We start from the raw sequence: 18658 nt of genomic DNA, 5'->3' as shown, positions 1-18658 counted from the left end.
CATCCCTGGAACCGGGAAAAGGATCCCCGGGACCAAACCGATCAGCCCCGGGACCGGGTGGACCATCCGCGGACCGAGCCGAGCGCCCCCCGGTACCCCCCCCCCCCCTTCCCGGGAACATCCCCGGGACCGGGCGGAGCCTCCCTGGGGCCGCCCCCGCACCTCCCCCGGTACCTGCCGGCTCCGACCTCTCCCTCCTCTTCCTCCTGATTGGGGCAGCCCTTTCCTGTGTCCTTCCACACCGACCCGGCCTGCAACAGGCTCCGGGAACCGGGGGGGGGAGGCGGGATCCAGGCATCCGCTGCCCCCCCCCCCCACCCCCCCCCGAGCATCCCCGGGGCGCTGGAGCCGGTGGGTGGGGATGTGGGGTGCGTGTCGTGTCCCCCCCCCCCTTTTTTTTTTTCTCGCTTTCCATGGAAATACCGAATTTCCTACGGAATCGGGGCAGATAATTTTGTGGGATCGTTAAAAAAAGAGTAAAACGTGGGGTGGGGGCTGAGCCCGGGGGGTCCCAAAGTCTGGGGGGACCCCCCCCCCCAACAAGAAGAAACCCTTGAGCTCCACCAAGTCCCGATGGCAGAAAAAGGTGGGAAATTATGAAGCTCCTTTTAGGTTCCCCCCCCCCCCCCCCCTTTTTCCGTTGAAATTTGGACAAAAGGGGAAAAAAACCCAAAATCTTGCTTAAATCATAAAAAAAAAAAAAAGCTTTTTTTTTGGGGGGTGCTGCCCTCCTGCGGGGGGTTGGACACGATGATCCTTATGGGTCCCTTTGAACTTGAGAGGTTGGAAGAAGGACTTATGGGTCCCTTCCAACTTCCATGATGGGAGAAGGTTGGAAGAGGCTTCCTGGAGCTGGTCTGCCCTTGGAGATGCTCAAGGACATGGATGTGGGTCTAGAAGACCTTAACTGAGCTGGAGTGGTCGTCTCCAGGTCTTCAGCCGCTGGGGACGTCCCACCAAAGCCCAGCACGCTTTGGGATCCTGCGTCAGCACCGTCTGTCCTTGCAGGTGGCGGGACCACGGATGACGGGGTGGATGGAGGTGGCGAGAGGACGGAGACGTGCCGAAGAGGGCGCGGGATAGGATAACGCGGGGCTGGGAAGGGGATGAGGGGTGGTGGGATGGGGGACCATGTGCGGGTAGGGGGTTCCGTGGCAGATGCCGACGTCCGTAGGGAGGGCGGGAGAAGTTTTCCGTGTGGATCATCCTTGGCCGCCCACTGGCACATCCACACTGGTGAGAAGCCCTACAAGTGTCCTGAGTGTGGGAAGAGCTTCGGGCGCAGCTCCAACCTCAGCGCCCACCAACGTACCCCTACCCACGAGCCACCCTACGGGTGTCCCGACTGCGGGAAGAGCTTCTACCAAAGGTCCAACCTTCTCATCCACCAGTGGGTCCACACCAGAGAGAGACCCTGTGGGTGCCCTGAGTGCAGGAAGAGCTTCAGTGATAGCTCCAACCTCATCACCCACCAGTGTATCCACACTGGGGAGAAGCCCTACAGGTGCCCCCAGTGTGGGAGGGGTTTTGGACGCCTCTCTCATCTCCACCAGCACCAGAAGACCCACATGGAGAAGCCCTTCACCTGCTTGAGGTGTGGGAAGAGCTTCAGTGAGAGCTCCTCCCTCCTCCGTCACCAGCAGGTCCATACCTGAGCCTGTTTTGGGTGGGAAGAGGAGCTCCGGCTTTCCCACCGAGGATGGAGGAAGCAGGTGACGCCTCTCCTGGTGTGATGGTGGTGGGCGTCAGGCAGCGGCACCCCACGGATGACCCCAAAATTGGGCAGGGAGAAGGAGCTCAGTGGGGTCTTTGGGCTGGCGCTCGACCCCAAGATGCATGGGGCAAGTCTGATTTATTCCTTACGGTGTTTCCACCAAAAACCCTGGAGATCCACCAGGATGGGTGGGAGAAATAAAGTCCAGATGGGTCTTCTAGGCCTTTGGGGCCACGATGTCTTCAAAGTCCTGGGCGATGGCCATCAAGGTGAGGTGTCCCCAAGTCCTGGGTGGTGTTGAGCACCCAGGGTGGGTGAGATCACCCAGTTTTGGAGCTGTCAGAAAGACCTGGCCGCAGACCAGAGGGGTTCAAGAGGCCACCCCACACCCATGAAGGAACGGTGGGATGTGTGTTAGAGCTCTGTGTGTTCTCCTGCGGCAGGGGATGGTCCTTCCCTCGGCGAGGTCTCCACAGCCTTCATGGGAGGGGGCATCTCAGCTGTGCGGGGCGGCTCATGTGTTGTAAGGGCTGTGGTGGTCTCCATCCATGAGATCCGTTGGGACGCAGAAGGTCCCAAGGTGGGGGGAATCTCGTCCATCTCCTTCTCTGGAGGGTTTGGTGGAGCCAAAACCTTGATGGAGCCAAAACCTCGACGGAGCCAAAACCTCGACGGAGCCAAAACCTCGACGGAGCCAAAACCTTGACGGAGCCAAAACCTTGACGGAGCCAAAACCTCGACGGAGCCAAAACCTTGATGGAGCCAAAACTCTTCATGATGCTGGATGAGGTGGGGAGGGAGGAGCTGCCTCAGGAGCAGCGTGGATGTCCCGTTCATACGGATGTTGGGTTTTTTGGAGCGTCTATAGCTTGTTATCTAACTTTCTAGAGCTGTAAGGAACAAAGGAGCCAGCTCGTCTCGGTGTCGCGTGGAGGAGACCCAAGGCAGGAGCAGCGTCTGCAGCTGCTCCCAGGCAAGACTTTTCCCCCCCACCCCAGGGGGGCTTTACCTCGCCGGCTCTTTTGGGCTATTTTGCGGCGTGGTTGGGTTTGTCCTTTAGGGAACAAACCCTGTGAAACCTTCGGGTTCAGGAGGACGTTGCAGGCAAATTTTTGGCATGCCAGAAATGCCTTTGAGGCTCTCGCTGCTGTGGAAGACGCAGGACGGGGCCACTTCATCATTTCACCGTTTTCTTGCCAGGTTTTTAAGCTTATACCCGGCAGATTTTTCAGATTTTTTTTTTTTTTTTGTCTTAATGAAAAAAAAAGGGTTTTTTTTCCATATATTAACTCTTCACTCAAAGAAGAATCACCTTTTGTTCACTGAAGACCTGCCTTCGTGCTCTGCTCTGAAAGAAGCAGCGTGTGGTTTGGTGTTGCTCCCCCACACCCCTCTTCATCCTCTTTTTTTTGTTTTTTCTTTCTAGATTAAGACTTCAGATTTATTCATTTTTATTCCATTTTTATAATTATCCCACAGCACGGCCACCGCAATTACCTTGTAACTGCATTTCCGGCGTTAAAAAAAATTGTCTACATCTTCTTTTTACACATTTATTAATCTATTATTCATTAAAACACCAAATAAAAATAGTAAGATACACATACGCTGTGCAGACCCCTTCCCCTCCAACCCCAGCAGGAATTTAAAGACAACAGAAATTTAATAGCGATCCAAAAATAAAGACACCCCACCCCCCCCCCGGCACCATCCCCCCACCCCCCCGCAGATGTTTCCTCAAAACCTTCTGCTCCAGAAGAGCCAAGTTCAGGTTGGGGGTGGGGGGGAAGGGAGGGACCCTGGGTTGGACCCCAAAATGGGGTTGTGCTCAGGGGGTCTCTGCCCCACGGCAGAGCTGTGGGGTGGGGACGGGGCTGGCACCGGCTCCTTGTCCCCAGGGTGGGCCTGGGGATAGCGGCTGAGAGGCGTGTCTTGGGGTTGGGGCCTTGCACTTGACTTGGGGTGCTCAGCCTTCCCCCCCCCCGCCCCCAAATCCATGGGGTGGGAGGAGGGGGGGGCTGCTCTTCTTCTCCAGTGAGTCCTCCAAGGTCCTGGTGCTGCTCACATCTCCCCACGGAGCTGCCTGGGAGGTGGCTGAGACCTTCTGAGATGCACCAGATGCCTTTGGAGACACACTGAGCTTGTGCTGAACCCCTTCAAGACACGCTGAGCTCCTTAGAGAGGTGTTGGACCCCTTGGAGATGTGTTGGACCCCTTGGAGATGTGATGAACCCCTTGGAGATGTGATGAACCCATTAAAAACATGCTGAACCCCGTTGGAGACATCTTGAAACCCTTCAAGATGTGCCAAACCCCTTTGAAGATGTTCTGAAGCCCTTCAAGACATACTGAACCCCATTGGAGACATCCTGAACCCCTCTGAGATGTTCTGAACCCTGTAGGAGATGTGCTGAATCCCTTTGGAGGTGTCCTGAACCTTGTTGGAGACATCCTGAAACCCTTCAAGATGATCTGAACCCCTTTGAAGATGTTCTGAGCCCCTTAGAGATGTGCTGAACCCCGTCAAGACATGCTGAGCTCCTTGGAGACATGCTGAACCCCTTTGGAGGCGTTCTGAATCCCTTCGCCATGAGCTGAACCCCTTAGAGATGTGCCTAATCCCTTCAAGACACGGTGAGCTCCTGCAAGACATGGTGAACCCTGTTGGAGACAGCTTGAAACCCTCTGAGATGAGCTGAACCCTGTCGATGTGCTGAACCCTGTCGATGTTCTGAACCCCTTGGAGATGTGCTGAACCCATAGGAAATGTGCTGAACCCCTTTGGAGGTGTCCTGAACCCCTTGGAGATGGGCTGAACCCCTCTGGAGGCATCCTGAACCCCTCAGAGATGTGCTGCAGAGCCACCCTAAGAACCATTTTGGAGGTCTGAGGGCACTAATGGTCATTAACAACCCTGACCATCCCCACTCGGGACCTGAACCACCCCCTGCCCACGGTCCAGCCGTGAAGATTTTGGTCCTTCTGCAGGACTTCTTGAAGGAACATCCACGATTGGCCACGGGCTCTGCTGAGCCGCCCCACGGGCTTGCCCCTCACTTGGGTTGATGGGACGTGGCCACGGCTGGTGGCTTCTTCTCCTCGGGGTTCACCAGCAGATGCTTGGAGCCACCCTAGGGACGCACTGGGACCCAACCCTCCCCCCATGGTCCGAGCAGAGTGGCCTTTTGGGGTTAAAAAGGTGGTTTTGGTGCCACCACGCTCTTGGCTGTCCAAGTGACCGCGACCGAAGGGTTCAGCTCAACCCTTCCCTCCATCCTGATACATTTTTTAACTGGATTCATGGGAATCTCGCACTGGGGGGGGGGGAAATTGCACGTTTTTAACTGCAGGATGAGTTGCAACCTTCAAATTGAGGCAACCCAACCAGAAAGGGGAAAAACGAGGGGCTGTGGGGGGTGGAATCATTGGAAAAGTGGGTCTTGATGTGGTTTGAAGCCCACCCCCCCCCCCCCAAGCAGATGGAAGAGGAACGACCACTTTTCAGCCCATCAAGGGAAAGGACTGCAGCACCGCCAGGGTAACTAGGCTCTAATTTATTTCTACTCATGGAAAGAAAGCGACTCCAAAAAAAAACCCAAAAATAGAAAAACAAACAAACAAACAAAAAAAAAACCAAAAAAAAAAGAAAAAAAAGGCAAATTTAAGACGCGAGCCGCGGTGACGAGGCGAGGAGGTCCCCGAAAGCGGACACGGAAGGGACCGTTCACAAGCAGCACAGCGACACGTCCACGCCGGTTTCGGAAGCACGGACAACACCAGAAAATATATAAATTTCACTTAAATCGCAGCTCGGTGGGGGTTTCCACACCCCCCACACCCCCCCCACCCCCACCCCCAAATAGCCTCGCCGAAGCCCTTCGTGCTCTTTTTGGGGTGGCTTTTGTCCCTCGTGGCTCCATTTGGGCCCCATGGCACGGTCACCGCGTCCTCCTAAAATAATGAGATGAACCCCGAGGGAGGTTCCTGACTTCCTCCCCGTCCCTCCTCTTCCTCCCCCTTCCCCCACTTCCCCTATGCAAAGCCCTGGGGGCTCCGCGGTGCGATGGGGAGGGGGGGTTTCCCCGCGTGCCCCCCGCCCTCCCCCGCGATGACTCCATCCACAGAGCCCGGCGCTGTAGAGGTGACCGAGAGCCACGTCATCTCAGCACGCCCTTGATTTTGGGCTAATTTGGCCCAAATCGGCCGGGGGGGGGGGGGGGGGGCCCCAAGGCAGGGCGTCATTAGCCATCGACGCCCTCGCTAACGCCGAATTAAGGCGTCGCCAAGGTTTGGAGGTGGGCGTCAAAAGCCGTCCCCGACAGCAGCTCCCCTGTCCGCCGGCCAAAATTGAGGCAAGAACGTGAGATTTTGGGGCGCCTTCAAAACAAGTTTCTTCCCCCAAAGTGGGGCTGGTGCTGCCTTGGGTGGGGGGGGGGAGGGGGGGGCAGCTCCTTTTTGGGGGGGGGGGGGGGGGGGGGCGCTTGGAGATCTGAAGCTGATGGGGGTGTCCAGAGGGTCGTGTCCGTCCGTCCGTCCGTGTCCCCCCCCCCCGCAAAGACATTTTAACAGCCTTGGTGACAGCGTGGTTGCGTCAGTGGTGACGTCATGGTTGCGCCATCGGTGACGTCATGGTTGCGCCATCAGTGACATCATGGTTGTGCCAGTGGTGACGTCATGGTCGTGCCATTGGTGATGTCATGGTCGCGTCAGTGGTGACGTCATGGTTGCATCAGTGGTGACGTCATGGTTGCGCCATCGGCGACATCATGGTAGCGCCATCGGTGACACCCTGGACATGCCGTTGGTGACGTCATAGCTGTGCCATTGGTGACATCCCAGTCGTGCCATCGGTGATGTCTTGCTTGCGCCAGCAATGACGTCACGGTTGTGCCAGCAGTGCCGCCGGGGCTGCGGCGTCGATGACGTCACGGCTGCGGCGTCGGCGACACCCCGGCTCCGTGGCAGGGCTGGCCGGGGAGCGAGGCGTCCCGCGGCTGGATCCCCACGGCCGGATCCCGCGGCTGGATCCCCACGGCCGGATCCCGCGTCCCACGGCCGGATCCCGCGGCTGGATCCCCACAGCCAGATCCCGCGTCCCACGGCCAGATCCCGTGTCCCACAGCTGGATCCCGCGTCCCATGGCCGGATCCCGCGTCCCACGGCTGGATCCCCACGGCCGGATCCCGCGTCCCACGGCCGGATCCCGCGGCTGGATCCCCACAGCCAGATCCCGCGTCCCACGGCCAGATCCCGTGTCCCACAGCTGGATCCCGCGTCCCATGGCCGGATCCCGCGTCCCACGGCTGGATCCCCACGGCCGGATCCCGCGTCCCACGGCCGGATCCCGCGTCCCACGGCCGGATCCCGCGTCCCGCTGCGCCTCCCTTCTCCTCCACGCGTCGCACCTCCGAGCCGTGCATCCCTCGAGGCCACCCGGGGCCGATTCCATCCGCCCCCTCCGGTTTTCTTTCTTTTTTTTTTTCTTTTTTCTTTTTTTTTCTTTCTTTCTTTTTTTTTTTTTTTTTTTTTAAAATCCTTATATATATATATTTTTTCCCCCGCCTCCAACGAGCCGGCAGCAATTCCCGGCGCCGCCGCATCCGACGCCGGCTCGGCTCCCGCTTCCCACGGCGCTGCCTGACGCAGGCTCCGGTACTTCCTTAGGGTGGTTGGTTGTTTTTTTTTTTACCCCTTTCTCTATTTTTGTCACCAATTTTTTTTTCTATTCCTTACATCCTTTGCTTCCTTTTTGTCCTCTTTCATTTTTCTACAATTTTATTTCCACATTTTGATATTTTTCCTCTTCGTCTTTTTTTTTGCACCTACAGTACGACCTGTTCCTCCGGCTGATATTTTAAACTTATTTTTTTTAATAAACACGACGAGTCCTTCCCGTAGCATCCTTGCACCTCTTGAATTATTTTGTTTTCAGTCAAAACCTTCCCGATTCCAGAGATTTCAGCAACTCCCAATTGTTCCAAAAGTCTCATTTCAGCTTTTTATCCTTTTTCAGGGAAAAAAAAAAAAAAAAAGTCATTCTCAGCCTTAACTCCGTTTCCTCTGTATTTCTTCCCACGCTTATATATTTTGTATGTAACCCTTTCTGTTTCTTCTAGTGTTTTGTTTTGTTTTTTTTTTTAAAAAAAAACCTTTTAAAAACTTCATTTATTTTCCCCCGAGAAGCCCTCGCTCCCCCGGTAACGGGGGAAAATGGGGAAATGGGAGAAATTGGGATTTTTAGGCAGCTAAAAAAGCACCGCCACCGCCTTTTCCCGATAGTACCAAAATGCGGCAAATCCTGCTCCGAGGGACAGAGCAAAAGCAAAGACAAGAATCCAGGAAAATCAATAATAATAATAATAATAATAATAATAATAAAAAAAACCGCACCATAAACACATGGAAGTTTTTGCAAAGTCCGCGTGGAAAAGGGAAAAATAAAGGGAAGGAAAAAAAAAACCAAAACCAATATTCCATTAAGTGCCTGAAAAATGACGTCACAAAATCGCGTGGTTTTTGCCCAAAAGTATTTTCTTTCTGAAAGCAAAAAAAAAAAAAAAAAAAGAAAAATTAAAAATAGAAGAAGAAAACCCCGACCGGCTCCATTTCTGAGGAATGACGCGGGATAAGACGAGCTCAGGGAGATGCCGCGGGAGACGGGGATGTGGAAATATCCCCGCGTCCCCCCTGGCAGCTCCTGGGCGGGCGCAGGGTGAGGCGGCGGCATGGGAAGCCCCCCCCCGTTTCTGCCGTTTTTTCCCCCAAAATGCTCCAAGGGAGGAGCAGAGGGTGGTACCCGGCTGGGGGGTGACGATGACGTGGACCTTCATCCGACGGGGAGCAGAGGGGCGAGGGGGGAAGATGTTCGGGGGGGCGGGGGCACCAACAGGAGACGCTGGGATGCGCAGTGGGGTGAGGAGTGGGGGGACTGGGATGGAGGTTGGGGTCCCAGTGCGGAGCTGGGGGGGGTGCCGGGGGTGGGGGTGGGGGGTGGGGGGCGCACCCAGCGCTGGCAGTGAGATCATTAATTGGCCATGAAGGTTGAACAGCTCTAGGTGGGAACAAGGGCCCCAGCGCTGGAGCTTTGAGGCCAACCCGGGTTGGGTGTTGGGCGAGCGGCCGGGGAGGTTGGGGGAAGGATGGAGCTGGGGCCGTGGCTGGGGATGGACGAGCTCCTTCACCCCCAATTAGAGAGGTCATTAATTGGACACCAAGGCTGAACGGCTCCAGGTGGGATCAAGCCCCCCCCAGCGATGGGTCTTTGATGCCAACCCAAGTTGGGCGTTGGGCGAGCGGCTGGGAGGATGGGAGGAGGATGGAGCCACAGCATAAGGGGAACTCCCGCACCCCCTAATTAGAGCTATCATTAATTAGCCACCAAGACCGAACAGCCCAGGTGGGATCAAGCCCCCCCCAACGATGGGTCTTTGAGGTCAACCCAAGTTGGGTGTTGGGCGAGCGGCTGGGGAGGTTGGGAGGATGGAGCTGGGGCTGTGGTCAGGGCTGGAGGAGCTGCCTTATCCCCTAAGTAGGTCATTAATTGGCCACCAAGACCGAACAGCTCCAGGTGGGATCGAGCCCCCCCCAACGATGGGTCTTTGATGCCAACTCAAGTTGGGTGTTGGGCGAGCGGCCGGGGAGGATGGGGCTGTGGTCAGGGTTAGAGGAGGAGCTGCCTTATCCTCTAATTAGAGAGATTGTTAATTGGCCACCAAGACCGAACAGCTCCAGGTGGGATCGAGCCCCCCCAACGATGGGTCTTTGATGCCAACCCAAGTTGGGTGTTGGGCGAGCGGCCGGGGAGGTTGGGAGGAGGACGGGGCCGCGGCCGGGGCCGGGCACCGCTCAGTTGATGAGGGAGGAGGTCTGGGCCCCCGAGGCGGGGGCCGAGGGGAAGGAGGGGTGGGGGAAGGCGCGGGCAGGGAAGGAGAGGGCCCACGGCAGGTCCAGGGCGGGGCTGGAGAGGGATGGGATGGGCAGGGGCGAGGGGGAGGCCGGGAAGGAGGGCAGCGAGGGGATGGGGGGCCGCCGAGCCGCCCAACGGCGGGGAGAAGGCGGCGCCGGTGAAGGCGCTGGAAGGTGGCAGGGGGTTGCTGGTGGCGGCGGCGGCGGCGGCGGCTTTGGGCTTGTCCCCGGCGTGGGTGCGTTGGTGGCGGTTGAGGTGGAGCTCCGGCTGAAGCACTTGCCGCACTCGGGACACTTGTAGGGCTTCTCGCCGGTGTGGACGCGCTGGTGGATGGTGAGCTCGGAGCGTTGGATGAAGCTCTTGCCGCACTCGGAGCACTGGTAGGGTTTCTCGCCGAGGTGGATGCGTTGGTGCTTGATGAGGTTGGAGGAGACGCTGAAGCATTTGCCGCAGACGTTGCACTTGTAGGGGTTTCTCCCCGGTGTGCATCCGGCGGTGCTTGGTGAGGTCCGACTTCTGGATGAAACCCTTCCCGCAGTCGGGACACTTGTAGGGCTTCTCGCCAAGGTGGGTCCGTTGATGCTTGATGAGGTTGGAGCGGACGCTGAAGCTCTTCCCGCAGTCCCCGCACTTGTAGGGCTTTTCTCCCGTGTGCATCCGGCGATGCTTCACCAGTGCTGAATTTTGCCCGAAGCTCTTCCCGCATTCGGGGCAGGTGTAGGGTTTCTCCCCGTCTGAGTCCCCTGGTGCTTGACGTTCTCCGCCCGGTAAGTGAAGCTCTTCCCACACTCGCTGCACTTATGGGTCCTCTCCGGTGCTGGTCGGGCACGGGCACCCCAAAGAAAACTCTTCCCGCAATCGGTGCATTTACAGGGTCGTTCACCGGTGCCGGTCAACAGCCGCCGGCGCTTGTTGGAGGCCAAGAAGCTCTTGCCGCAATCGGTGCATTGGCAGGGCTGCTCGTCGCCGGCGTGGACGCGTTGGTGCCTCTCCAGGTGGGAGCTCTGGGAGAAGCTCTTCCCGCAATCGCCGCAACGGTAGGGTTTCTCACCCATATGGATACGCCGATGCCGGTCGAGGTGGGAGCTCCAGGCAAAGCTCTTCCCGCAGTCACCGCATTGGTAGGGTTTGCCGGCGGCGTGGCTCCGCTGGTGCTGCAGCAACGCGGCGTTCAAGCCGAAACCCTTCCCGCACTCCCCGCACTTGTAGGGCTTCTCGCCGGTGTGGGCGCGCCGGTGTTTGGCCAACGCCGCGCTCTTGGTGAAGCCCTTCCCGCATTCACCGCACTGCAAGGGCTTCTCGGGGGTTTTGGAGCCTTCGGCGCCGCGGGGAGCCGGGCAGCGACCGCAGTCGGCGCAACGGCAAGCAGGTTCGCCGGTGACGGCGTGGGTACGGCGATGCCGGTCGAGGTGGGAGCTCCAACTGAAGCTCTTACCGCATTCAGGGCAGGCGTAGGCTTTTCGCCGGTGTGGATCCGGCGATGCCGCTCCAGATGCGAATTCCAGTTGAAACCCTTCCCGCAATCCCCACATTTGTAGGGTTTTTCCTCCAGGTGTAATTTTTGGTGCTTCACCAAACTGGCGCTGGCCGGGAAACTCTTCCCGCAGATGCCGCACTGGCACGGCGCCGCGCCGGCGCCGGCGTGCACCCGTTGATGTTGGATGAAGGCCGAGCCGACGCTGAAGGTCTTGCCGCAATCGGGGCACTTGTAGGGTTTATCGCCGGCGTGCCGGCGTTGATGGGTGATGAGGGTCGAGCTGAGCCGAAAACATTTCCCGCATTCGGGGCATTTATGGGGTCGTTCGGTCCCTCGCCGGCGCTTGTTGAAGGCTGAACCGAAAGCCAAAGCTTTTCCGCAGTCGTGGCAACGGCTGTGGCCGAGCAAGCTCCGCGGGGGGAATTTCTTGAAGCCTCGGTGGCCCGATTTACCCTGTCGCTTGCCCGATGGCTTTCTGGGCTGGTTCTCTGGTTTTTGGGGACCGTCACCGGGCTTTGTCCCCTCTCCGCTGGTGGGGCTGGTCCCTTTGGGCTTCCCGGCCGGCATCCCCTCGGCATCCACCTTCTCCAGCTCACCCGGTGGTGGATCTTCCTCTTCGTTCTCACTCAACAACGCATCATCTACAGGGAAAAAAATATAGGGGGGGTGTGTGTGTGTGGGGGGGGGTGTGAGGATCCGGCCCCCGCCACCGAAAACCCACCGGTTGGCTGCCCGCCTCCCTCCCGGCGTCGCGTGGGCCGGATCCGGCTGCTTTCCCACCTCCCGCACCCATCACCCCGTGGTTTTGGGGCTTCCAAATCATTCTCCTGATGGTCACCGGCACCAGCCGGCACCGCGATCGGTGGCTTACCGGACACCAAGCCCCTCCTCCGGTGCGATTCGGCGAAGGCGGTGATCCGCGGCCAGCTGATGGCGATTTCCTCGGCTAAGGGAAGACAGTTGGATCCCGGTTATAGCTCTTTCCACCCCAAAAATCGTCACGCCAGGGTGGGGATGGCCAAGGGCACCGGAGCCATAAACCCATGGTTGGGAATGGCGTCCTGGTTGAACCCCCCACCCCACCCCCCCAAGCTCTATTTAAGCTCAATCCTGGCGATTTTGGTGTTTTTTACACCACATGAATTCAGCCACTAATTAAGGTAATTAATTTAATTTTATTCACCTTGAATAATAATAAATGAAGGAGAAATCAGGGGAAATGAAGAACCTCACCCAAGGAGATGACGCTTTCGTAGCTCTCCTGCATCTTGTCCTGGGGGTCCAGGCACGTCCCGGTGCCGGCACCTTTTTTTTTGGGGGGTGGGGGTCGTCACTGGCCCCTGCAATGCAAAAGACCCCAGTCCAGATATTGGGGTCCACGGCGAGGGTGGGGACGTACCCAAACCGGGTGCCCCCCTGCGTCCTGCTGGATGTAGGGACCATACAAGGGGGTCCCCAAATCACCCTGGGGGTGTCACAGCCGGGTGGCAATGGGTGCTGGGGTACAAATGCCCCCCCCCCCCCCACTTTCCCAGGGTGTTTTGGGGTGCTTCACCCCAGGGTGCTCCCTGTGGGAAGGGACATCCCCTCCCCCACTCCCCCGGCAGGTTGGGGGGCAGTTAAATAAGGGTTGGGGTGACCCCAGGGAGAGGGGATGGGGATTGGGGGGGGCTTAAATGCAACCGAGGTGAAGGGAAAGGGTGGAAATTCATGGGGGGGGTCACGGAAATAAAATTGGGGGGGGATTAAAATGCAACAGGGCTGGAGGGAAAATGAAAATCGCGGCTGAATGCAAAGGGGGAGAAACGGGGGGGGTTGAGGGGGGGTACAGGGGAGGTGGGTGCGGGGGGGGCGTAAAATGAGAATATAAAGGTGGGGGGGGTGCAAGGAAGGGGGGGGGGTTTGGGGTGGGGGATGAAAACACAACGCGGCTGGATGCGGTGGGGGGGGGGGAAGGGGAAATCCGAGCGAGGTGAAGGCGGAGGGGGGGGTTTAAAATAGGGGGGGGGGCGAGGGGATGATGGGGAGCGCCCCCCCCATCTACCGTTGGGGGGGGGGTTGGGGTGCGGCCGGGTGGGCTCCTCGTCGTGCTCCCCACCCCCCACCCCCCCCCCCATATCCCCGGGGGTCTCCCCCGTTACCTGGTACCGGAGGGATGCGAAGGCGATGGAGCAACGGAGGGTGGGGGGGGTGGGGGTTTGGGGGGTGGTGTGTGGAAATTGGGGAGGGGGTGTGTTGGGGGAGGGGGGGGGGAAGAACCGAGGGTGGGGGGCGGCGCCGGGGCTGTTGCACGCCGGCTTCGGTGAGCCCGGACACACAGGAAGGGGATGGAGCAACCGGGACTGGGGGGGGTGGTGGGGGGGGCCCCCAGACAGGAAGGGGGGGGGGGGGGACACACAGACACACACGGCCACGAGCCGAAGCCACCGGGACCGGAGTCACCGGAGTCGCCTTTGTGGTTGTTGGGGTGTCGCGTTGTAGCTGTGTGTCTCCCCACCCCCCCCCCACGCCCCCCCCCCACCCGCTACCGGGGTGGCAGGTAACGGAGGGGTGTCCGTCCGTCCGTCCGTCCGTCCCCAGCCCCCTCGCCGGGGATGGGGGGCGCTCCCGGCGCCGCCCGGCTTTGTCCCCGGGAGGGGGGGGGGAGAAGGGATGGAGGGAGGGGGGGAGCGGGGATGGGGGGTCGGAGGGTCCCCTCCATCCCATACAGACCCTGTGGGGAGCGGGGATGGGGGGCCGGGGGGTCCCCTCCATCCCATATAGACCCTGTGGGGAGCGGGGATGGGGGGCCGGGGGCTCCCCTCCGTCCCATACAGACCCTGTGGGGGAGCGGGGATGGGGGGTCGGGGGCTCCCCTCCATCCCATACAGACCCTGTGGGGAGCGGGGATGGGGGGTCGGGGGCTCCCCTCCATCCCATATAGACCCTGTGGGGAGCGGGGATGGGGGGTCGGGGGGTCCCCTCCATCCCATACAGACCCTGTGGGGAGCGGGGATGGGGGGCCGGGGGGTCCCCTCCATCCCATACAGACCCTGTGGGGAGCGGGGGATGGGGGGCCGGGGGGGGGTCCCCTCCATCCCATATAGACCCTGTGGGGAGCGGGGATGGGGGGCCGGGGGGTCCCCTCCGTCCCATACAGACCCTGTGGGGAGCGGGATGGGGGGTCGGGGGCTCCCCTCCATCCCATATAGACCCTGTGGGGAGCGGGGATGGGGGGCCGGGGGGTCCCCTCCATCCCATATAGACCCTGTGGGGAGCGGGGATGGGGGGTCGGGGGGTCCCCTCCATCCCATACAGACCCTGTGGGGAGCGGGGATGGGGGGTCGGGGGCTCCCCTCCATCCCATATAGACCCGGTGGGGAGCGGGGATGGGGGGTCGGGGGTCCCCTCCATCCCATATAGACCCTGTGGGGAGCGGGGATGGGGGGTCGGGGGCTCCCCTCCATCCCATATAGACCCTGTGGGGAGCGGGGATGGGGGGTCGGGGGGCTCCCCTCCATCCCATATAGACCCGGTGGGGAGCGGGGATGGGGGGTCGGGGGTCCCCTCCATCCCATATAGACCCCGTGGGGAGCGGGGATGGGGGGTCGGGGGCTCCCCTCCATCCCATACAGACCCTGTGGGGAGCGGGGATGGGGGGTCGGGGGGTCCCCTCCATCCCATACAGACCCTGTGGGGAGCGGGGATGGGGGGTCGGGAGGGGGGGTCACCCACCAGGCATGGGACCACGCCACAAACCGGGACCCCAAAACTCTTCCTCCTGCCGGGTGCTAGGACCCCCACCATGCACAGGGGTTGCACCCACCCTCCTGCTGAACCCCAAGCTTCACTGAGCCCCTGGTGATGCTTTGGGGGGGGTCGGGGGGGGGGCTGTGGGATGGAGACAGGGTGCTCTCGGCTTCCCAGGGCCCCCAAACCGCTGCCGAGGTGTGGGAGCAGGCGATGGATCCTTGGGGGGCTGCTGAGCCGGAACAGACGGTGTTTTTTGGGGGTGACGGGGGAGAGGACACCTACACCCCCCCCCGTGATGCAGAGTAAGTATCCGGGGGGTGTGTGGGGTGTGTGGGGAGGGGCCCTCATTGTGCTCCAGCCTTGGGAAGGGGCGTGAGACCCCCCGCAGGGGCACCCAAATCCTGTGGTGTCCCCCCAAACGGCACCTACGTTCCTGGGTCCCCGCGCCAAGGACATGCCGAGAAGCTCAAAGTTATGGGGTGCCCCAGCCCGGCCCCCTCGCAGGTCCCATGGGAAGGGCGTCTCCATCCCCATGAGCCCCCCCCCCCCCCCCCAAACCAGGACTGACCCCCATTTGCCCGCCACCTTCCGCTGCCCCAGGGACACCGAGCGACCCCGAGACGGACCCCCCGCCAACGGGCGACCCCGAGATCGTAGAGCTGGATACGACCACCCTGTTGGCTCACCCCGAGGAGGGTTCACCGGGCGAACGGAGCCCGGCGAAGGAGACCCTACGTTGGACCGTGGTCCAGCAGATCGACTCCCCCGGCGCGGTGGGGGGTCGGCGCGGCGGCAAAACCGGCTCGGGAGCTGGCGCCTTCTCCAACTTCAAGAGCATCATCGTGTTGCAGAAGAGTTACGAGTGCGGGGAGTGCGGCAAGAGCTTCAGTTGCAGCTCCCACTTCAGCAAACACCGGCGGACCCACACCGGTGAGAAACCCTTCCTCTGCCTCCATTGCGGTAAGAGTTTCAACGTCAGCTCCAACCTCTACCGGCACCAACGGGCTCACGCCGCCGAACGGTCGGGTCCACCGGCTCCGCCGGCACGTCCCCGTGGGTTGCCGTATAAATGCGAGGAGTGCGGCAAGAGTTTTCGCCGTAACAAGGAGCTGGTGACCCACCAACGGTTGCACACCGGTCGCTTGCCCTTCCAATGCGGTCACTGCGGTAAGAGCTTCAGTTGGAGCTCCCATTTTGACCGGCACCAACGTGTCCATACCGGCGAGAAGCCCTACCAGTGCCCCGAGTGCGGTAAGCGTTTCAGCCGTAGCTCCCACCTCTACCGGCACCAACGCACCCACGCCGGCGGTCGCTCTTACATCTGCACCTATTGCGGGCGTAGTTTTGGTAGCACCCTCCATTTCGACCGGCACCAACGCACCCACACCGGCCAACGACCCTACAAGTGCACCCTGTGCCGGAAAAGTTTTGGCGATGGGCCGGCGTTGGTCAAACACCAACGCCTTCATCTGGGCGATGGTCCTTTCCGTTGCGAAGAGTGCGGTAAAGCCTTCGGCGCCCGCGCCCAGTACGCCCGTCATCGGCGTAGCCTCCATGGCGGCGGTGAGAAACCGTACCATTGCGGTGATTGCGGGAAGAGTTTTTCCTGGAGCTCCCATTGGGAACGACACCAACGTATCCATACCGGCGAACGACCCTACCAGTGCGGGGACTGCGGCAAACGTTTCGGCCGGACCTCCCATCTCTACCGGCATCAACGTACCCACGCCGGCGGGCAGCCCCACGTCTGTGCCGATTGCGGGAAGAGCTTCAACAGCACCCTACACTTCCATAAGCACCAACGGGCTCACGCCGGTCCCCGGCACGCCTGTCCCGATTGCGGCAAGGCGTTTGCCGACGGTTCGGCGTTGGCCAAGCACCGACGGGCGCACGCCGGCGAGAAGCCTTTCCCTTGCCCGCAGTGCGGCCGGCGTTTCGGCGTCAGCTCCCATCTTCACCGTCACCTCCGTAGCCACGGCGAGGAGGAGCCACCGGAGGAGCCGCCAGATGAGCTCACGCCTCGTTAACCGGGGGACGGGGAGAAGGGGGGGGACATAGGGTTGACCCCCTGGGTGGCTCCCGTCCCCCCACCACTGCCGCGGGGTGCCTCGGGCAGCCCCCACGCGTGATGGGTGCCACGGGGATGGGCGCTCCCAAGCCGGTGATGTCCCCCGGTGGCACCAACCCTGGCCCCAAGGGCGTAGTTTTTGTAGGGTAGAGTAGGAAGGTAGGGTAGATAGGGGAGGATGGAGGTGGGGCTGGGGGGGCCGAGTGGGAATTGGGGGGGGGGGGTGGTCGTCCCCTCCAGAAAAATCAGACCTAATCCTGCCAATGGACATCAGGACATCCCAACCGTGCTCCTTCCCCATGCGTAGTCCAGGAGAAACTACCTCCATGGGTGTTGGGGAGATGACGCTGAGCGGCCGGGGAGGCGCCGGGAGGGGAAGGGAATGGGGTTGGGGGTGCGGGAGGTCCCACCGGCTCCTTGCCAAACTCAGAGACACCCCAAAACATCCGGGGTGGCTTCATCCCTTGACCGTCCCACCTTCCCCACGCTGCCAGCCTTGACCAACACCCAAAGCCTGAGCCCTCCCAGCCGCGGTGGGGGCGTGATGATGCCATCTACTAAATGAACACCATTTGGGGCAAAATATGCCGATTTTGTGGCTTTGTTGTTAAGAAACAAGCCCAGGCGTCCAGCCTCCGGCGGTTCCCAGCCACGCGCCGCGGTTCGGCTGCCGGCGATGCTTCGGCGCGGACCTGGCATGAGCGGTTTATTTAATATATTTATTGTATTTATTCAGCGGGAGGGAGCCCACCTGCGGTTGGAGGAACCCAACGTGTTGGGTTGAGTTGGAGGCTGTTGGGGACAAGAGCTGGGACGAGGGTTTGTCCCCGCGGGTGCTCATGGCTTCTCTTGGGTTGTTTGATCAACCACCATGCAAAGGGAGCTCATGGTGGGAACCCATCGGTGATGGGGAAGGAGGTAGCACCACCCATTGCTGGAAAGAAACCCCCAGGAGATCACGGGGAGCATCACCTTGCAGGTATTTCTCAGTTGCGAAGAGGTGAATCCTTGGGGTGAACCTCGGGGGGTGGGAGCAAGACACAAATCCGGGGATTTCCTGGCGGTTTCAGGGTCGCGGCCGTGCCGGCTGCCTGGTCCATCTCTTCCCAAGATGAGCAGGAGCTGTGTTTGTTTTGTGAATAAAAATAGACTAGTGCGAAACCCGGCGGGTGGCTTCTCCTTCTCCCTGGAGGAGCTGCGAATCCCAGCTCTTCCCGTGCGGAAAACCGGAGCTTTGGGGGGGGTGGGTCACCTTGGGTGGGGTGTCCAAAAGAACCCCATCATGGAGAAACTCAAGCAGCCCGGCAGCCTGCACCGGTTCACGGTCTGTGGTGGTGACGGTGAGTCACCTGCCGGGAGGTGAAAGGTTGGGGCTACGTGTCCGTCCCCCCCCAGAATGCCCCATGCTTTTGAAGGTCCCCCCTTCCAAGAAATGTCCCACGCCGACGCTGGCTGGTTGTCCCAAATGGACCCACCCCCAAACACCCACAAGCCGCCTGCTTTCATTGGGTCCAGGAGGATCTCCATGGAGGAGGATCCTCTGCCTTCATTGGGTCCAGGAGGATCTCCATGGAGGAGGATCCTCTGCCTTCATTGGGTCCAGGAGGATCTCCATGGAGGAGGATCCTCTGCCTTCACTGGGTCCAGGAGGATCTCCATGGAGGAGGATCCTCTGCCTTCATTGGGTCCAGGAGGATCTCTATGGAGGAGGATCCTCTGCCTTCATTGGGTCCAGGAGGATCTCCATGGAGGAGGATCCTC

General features: G+C 60.3%; 2 protein-coding genes across 3 annotated transcripts; one reads left to right on the top strand and one right to left on the bottom strand.

The window, feature by feature from the left end:
• Positions 1–9450: 9450 nt before the first annotated feature.
• LOC142049061 (uncharacterized) lies at positions 9451–12437 on the bottom strand. Its single transcript, XM_075076453.1, is given in 6 exon segments — positions 9451–10090; positions 10092–10342; positions 10345–11076; positions 11079–11738; positions 11969–12043; positions 12331–12437. Coding segments are annotated over 6 exon segments (2283 nt in total). The 5' UTR covers positions 12365–12437; the 3' UTR covers positions 9451–9559.
• A 2278-nt stretch (positions 12438–14715) lies between these two features.
• LOC142049073 (uncharacterized) lies at positions 14716–18062 on the top strand. 2 transcript variants are annotated; one of them, XM_075076504.1, is made up of 3 exons: positions 14716–15131; positions 15430–16080; positions 16172–18062. In XM_075076504.1, the coding sequence occupies exons 1-3, from the start codon at positions 14975–14977 to the stop codon at positions 16885–16887; spliced, it is 1524 nt and encodes a 507-aa protein (XP_074932605.1). In that variant the 5' UTR covers positions 14716–14974; the 3' UTR covers positions 16888–18062. The 2 variants fall into 2 exon arrangements, with proteins under 2 accessions (XP_074932605.1, XP_074932604.1); XM_075076503.1 differs by having other exon boundaries at positions 14718–15131; positions 15430–18062.
• The last annotated feature ends 596 nt before the right edge of the window (positions 18063–18658 follow it).

Source organism: Phalacrocorax aristotelis, chromosome 31, assembly GCF_949628215.1.
Source record: "Phalacrocorax aristotelis chromosome 31, bGulAri2.1, whole genome shotgun sequence".
NCBI classification, from domain to species: domain Eukaryota; kingdom Metazoa; phylum Chordata; class Aves; order Suliformes; family Phalacrocoracidae; genus Phalacrocorax; species Phalacrocorax aristotelis.
Note: the sequence above shows the minus strand (reverse complement) of the source record. Positions and strands in the feature narration are given on the sequence as shown.